General features: G+C 39.2%; 1 protein-coding gene across 2 annotated transcripts in view; it reads right to left on the bottom strand.

The window, feature by feature from the left end:
- The window catches only part of dock8 (dedicator of cytokinesis 8), a 58247-nt gene that overhangs the window by 4715 nt on the left and 48090 nt on the right, over positions 1-5442 (bottom strand). For both annotated transcript variants that reach the window (XM_017431293.3, XM_037976930.1), the window contains 5 exons: positions 4738-4872; positions 4241-4330; positions 2985-3221; positions 2753-2896; positions 1580-1686 (listed from right to left, as the gene is read on the bottom strand). In XM_017431293.3, the coding sequence (XP_017286782.1) occupies positions 1580-1686; positions 2753-2896; positions 2985-3221; positions 4241-4330; positions 4738-4872 (713 nt within the window). The remainder of the gene's footprint in view (positions 1-1579; positions 1687-2752; positions 2897-2984; positions 3222-4240; positions 4331-4737; positions 4873-5442) is intronic.

Genomic DNA, 5442 nt, shown 5'->3' with positions numbered 1-5442 from the left:
TTTCTGATATGATGAATTTGAGATTTTCATTTGTTGTCATTTGTAATCATCAAAATTAAACAAAATAAACATTTGAAATATATGAGTTTGTATGTAATGTATGAATATAATATACAAGTTTCACTTTTTAAATGGAATTACTGAAATCAATATACTTTTTCATGATATTCTAATTTTATGACCAGCACCTGTAAGTGTCATTCTGACCTGAGGTATCAAATTCAAACCTCAAATTAATATTCTTTCAAAATTTACAAACAGCAACAGAAAAACCACAGGCACAAAGGCACGGCAATAAAACACTTTTCCAGTCTTGACTTGTAAAATTATACATTTTAAAAGTGCAACTTAGAACCACTGACTGCTTTTAAGACCCATTAAACAAAGGAAAGAAAACAGCTTTGACTTTTTCAATAAACTGCAGGCAATTTTCCTGCTGCCTTTGGTTAGGAGTTCAAAAAGAAAAGCTTGTTTCAAAATGTAGTGACATTTTTTTTTTTTTGCTTAGTATTTATTTTACAAATTTACATTTAATCTCGAAGATATCTGTAATTCGAGTTCAGTTTGTCAGATCCTTTTCTTTTCTAAACATGTCATACAAATTAAAAGCATTTTAACACTTCAGGAACTGTCCCTGTGATTGAAGACAACCGTTTTATTCCTTTGCATAGTGCTGCAAATCACAGTGTTCATACTAATACGGCATTTTAACCAGCTAGAAAAACCATCAAAGCAATTGTTAATTTAAATTTATTTTTTCTAATAAAACCACAGCTGATGACTGGCATACATATAATCCTGTGCTATGTTGCTTGGATTTAAGATTTTAAAAAATACACCCCTCCGAAAATACAGTAAATATTTGCCACAGTGCTTGTAGCAATCAAGACAGCTGAGATGGGACATGTGGTTCAGAAAATGGAAACCACCTTTTGCCCAGGGGATGAGAGTGCACACAAACAAACACCCACAGCGCCGGCACAAAATCACTGCAGACTTGGACACACAGGCACAAGAAGGAACGTTTAGATCCTGTTCTGAATATTTAAAATAGAAGGAAACTCTTTTAAACACATAACATTGACATAAAGTTATTATGTTCAAGGCAAATAATCGAGGAGTGACGACAAATGGATTATGAAAAACTGCGGGTGTAAGATCTGAAGTTAAACTGAGTGAAAACTACACTTTCCTACCTTTTTATTATATTTAACCGACTTGTTTTGTGTTTATCTTGACCGTTTCTGATGTTTTATGATATTTCTTCAATAATTGAGACCACACCAAGCAATGTGGGCAAGACGCTTAATCCCTCAAAGTCAAGTCTCACAAAGATGCTGCTTCGTCTCCAAAAAAAAAAAGGCTCTTTGAAGGTTTATTCTGTGCTTCCACCTGCTGAGCCTATGCCATGGTAACAATAAAGGCAAACACAGATTTAAATTCATAAAACTAGCTGGTGAGCTTGAGGCTTCATGAAAATGTTTACAATATTTTTATGGTGACTGATTTCGTTTTCAATTTTTGCATGCCCTTGTTGCAGTGTGACTCTCCAGGTGGCGCTCCTTTGATCATATCTTACCTCATTATAAACTCTTTGAAACACAAGCGCAGTTTATTGTGGTGACGGAAGAGCTTCGGGTCCGCTGGGATCTCATTCAGGAAGACCTGGGCCACCTCCAAAGGGCCCTATGACAGCAGCGAACAGGGACAAACACAAAGGGACAGAGTTAGACAGAGGAAGAAAGGGAAAGAAAAAACACTGCAGAGGAAGGAAAGGGAGGAAGTGTTTGGAAGTGTGTGAACAAAAAGAAGGGATGACAATGCTCCTCATTTAGAAAAGGGAGGAAAGGACTCAAACTGAAAGTCTAACGCAGCTAGGAGACACGATGTATAACTAGAACATGAGGAAGAGATCAAATCAAAGGAGGAGGCATGATTAGCGTCCTGAATGGCTAACGTTACTGCCAAGCCTGCATACAGCCACCATTTGGCTGCCATTTACACACTACAAAATCTTGTTATCCTAACTTATATTCATCATAAAACTGAGCACGCTCGCACGATGCCTGCATCACGACAGGCACGGTTAAACAGCGCTGATTAGCATCATAAACGCATCGGGCCTGGGCCTTGGTTCCTGGGTCTGAGCTGCCGACCCACACACAACAGAAAGCCAGCCTCCTGCGCTGATTACAGCCAAGAGTTATATGTTTACGAAGCTGCTGAGCATTAGCGTTATGTATACAACCATCAAGTCAGAGCGAGGGACCTGTCAGATTAGACGCAGGAAGATAAAGCACGGTGGGGGGGGGAGGAGCAGGAAGGGAGCAGAGACGTTAAAGCTAGCTTTGTCATTACTCTAACATTCACCATGCTGGCAGAACCTGGAAGCTATCAGATCAAAGAGACCTCTGGTTCGGCACGCCATGCAGCGGAGACATGAAAGGAAGAGGGGACCATGAGCTGACGCTTTAACTGAATCAGGAGGAAAGCAAAGGAAGGGTTTGAGTTATGGGCTTTGATGTGTGATCCCTGTCTTGTCTCCCACCTGAACACTGTGACCACAATGGAAATTGAAAATGTGATAACACGTATATACGTGAGTAATGTTGTTGCATATGAAAACGAAACAGGCGACACAAGGCCAAAGTGTCATTTTAAGAGAACATTTGCTTAAATGTAAAGTGGAACCTTATTGTGTAATAGGAGCAAGCAGACAGTAGCACAAAAAAAAAAAAAAGCAGCTCATTACCTGGTTAACAGTGGCTCCCACAGAGCCTTGTAGCAGCATCTGTAACATCTTAGCATCCGGTTGTTCTCTGTGTGTGGCCACTGCAAGCTCCCTAGTCTTCTTCTGCATGTCCTCTATGGCCACCTCTATAGGAGTGAGATCAAACTGGAAGCAAAAGAAAACCAAGATTTCGACACGTCTTAAACCCCCCCAAAAAACATTGAATAACACACATCTCATGTTTGGAACTGACCTCCTCTTTCTGGATGACGTTGATGCGAGTCTTCACGTAAGGGAAGGCGTGCATGGTGGTGAGGATGGTCTTCCTCTTGTACTGCTCGTTGAGTTCGCCGCGAGGCCGTCCGCTCTTGGTGAAGGGCGTGGTGTACATGAAGCGCCGCAGGTTGAAGTTCTTCTCAAAGTTCGTCAGGCGGTCTTTCATTTCGTAGTCATCAAAGTAGGGCTCCACGAAAGTGATCTGGATATATGCCTGGAGACGAGTTAAAATTCACTTTATTCAAAAGTCACGATAATCCCAGACTCTAAATGCAATTTTTAAAAACCTTGTCAGCAAACTATAAAGTTCCTTTTTTTCCTCTGAGATTCAGCCGACAGAGTAGAGAGTGTATATATTCAAATTGTTCTGGATAAGCTTTCATTTCTAACCTCTGGACTGATAGCATAAATCCATTTCTGGCTTCTCTGTGTATATTAAAAACAATCAGAATGTATTATTCTGCTCCCTGATTCATCGTGATTGGCAGGGTTGGAGGAAGCCTTTGTTTGTGATCATCCTCTCTTTTTTTTTTTAAGGTTCTGAAAAGGTATAGTGAAATTGCATAATAATATTTTTTGGCTTTTTGACAGGAAACTTAACATATCAAATCCGTCCGTACATGTCTGACCCCCACAAATTTATATTTGCATTTCCAAAAGACTGTTATACCCTTAGGAACATGTTTCAGATCCAAAATGGTTGAATATCTTTGGAAATAAACGGCAGTTTTGAAGCAAAGTTAACACAAAATATCCAAGGACATACCAAATACATTTCTGACAATTTCTTTTGTTGATTTTATTTATTTATCATTTGGCTGATGGCAGTGAATGCTACATAAGTATAGTACTGTGCAAAAGTCTTTAGTCATCCATTCATTAAAGTTTGCTTTCAAAGAGCCAGACCTTTTTTTATTTTAAAGAGATCCTGAGCAATCATTCATTCCTTCCTTCATCTTTTGCCCTCAACTTTACACACTTTTTAAGCACAAACTGCAAAATATGCATTTATGGTCAGGTACAAAAACTAAACAGAAAACAAGTAAAAAGGCAGCCAAAATCTAAAGATTATTTCTTTTAAAACCTTCCAGCTGAACTAATAATCAAGAAAACTTTCCTTACAAGAAACATCTGGCTCTTCAGAAGCAAAATGTACAGAAATATAGAGGATTTAAAAACGTTTGCACAGAGTTATATCTGTGCTCTAAACAACATGATAATACAGATACGTACCTTATTGGGGTTGAGCTGCTTTCTGTTGACTGGTGTTGAGTCCTTAATCATCACCAACGTGTCGTCTCTAAAACACTGACTGTAGAAGTTCTAAGAGTCGGGGAAATTATGTCATTATCTTGCTATGCTTTTCATTCTACAAACACTACCTGTGCATAATACATACACAACACATGTACTGATTTTATTGCAGTTTCATTTACTTCTAAAACAATCAAAGAATTATTAAAAGCATAAAACAGCTGATCCACTGCTGTAATAAATACCTGATGCTGACATTGAATGGAATTAATTCTCCTTGCAAGCATGTAAATGATTTTTCCAAGCTCCAATAAAACTCACTAAAAACAGATGTATAATTGCTAGTCTTGCGCTCTTTCATTTTGTTCATTCAAAGGTTCTCTGTTATTATCAGATTTCATCAGTGGGCACACCGTCCTCCCTTTTCTTTCCATTTCATGCATACAGCAGCATATGTGCCCTTTCATCTGTTGTACCTCCAGCCGGTGTGATATCTCCGGTAAATGCGTGATGCCAGGCTCCTTGTAAATAAATTCCCGCTCATCCAGGTCGCCAAACTTGGCTCCATAAAACCCCACGCGGAAATAGGTTCCAAACATCCTCTTATGGCCCTGGAGAGAAACGAGAAGACTTTATATCCGACCTCAATCGGTGTGATACAAGTAAAATATTCTTCTAATTACGTTGAATGGGATGCTATCATATAAATCACTTTTAGGAGGTCAGGTTAGAAACACAATAGGCCAATAAACAATATGCTGGTGTAGATTCTCAGTCATCCATGGTAAATTCAAAAAAAGTTAAAAAACAAAAACAACTGGACTTCTATTCTGTAGCTGAAGACGTTTCGCTTCTCATCCGAGGAGCTTTCTCAATTCAGAAAAAGAGAGTGTGGAGTTGAGCTTTTAAAGCTGAGATGTGATGTAAGCTGAATTGCTTGCAAATTGTTCTCACTCTCCTAACAAAGGAGGCTCGTTAGAATCCTTGTTTGTCTGACTCACTTTGTCTGACTCAATATAAAGGTCTGAACATTGGAGAGACCAAACAACCTCTCCACAGACGCATGGCTCAACACAGGAGAGCCACCTCTTCGGGACAGGACTCAGCTGTCCACCTACACCTCAAGGATAAGGGACACTCCTTTGAGGACCAAAATGTTCATATTTTGGACCGAGAAGACA

This window comes from Kryptolebias marmoratus, linkage group LG1 (assembly GCF_001649575.2).
Source record: "Kryptolebias marmoratus isolate JLee-2015 linkage group LG1, ASM164957v2, whole genome shotgun sequence".
NCBI classification, from domain to species: Eukaryota; Metazoa; Chordata; class Actinopteri; order Cyprinodontiformes; family Rivulidae; genus Kryptolebias; species Kryptolebias marmoratus.
Note: the sequence above shows the minus strand (reverse complement) of the source record. Positions and strands in the feature narration are given on the sequence as shown.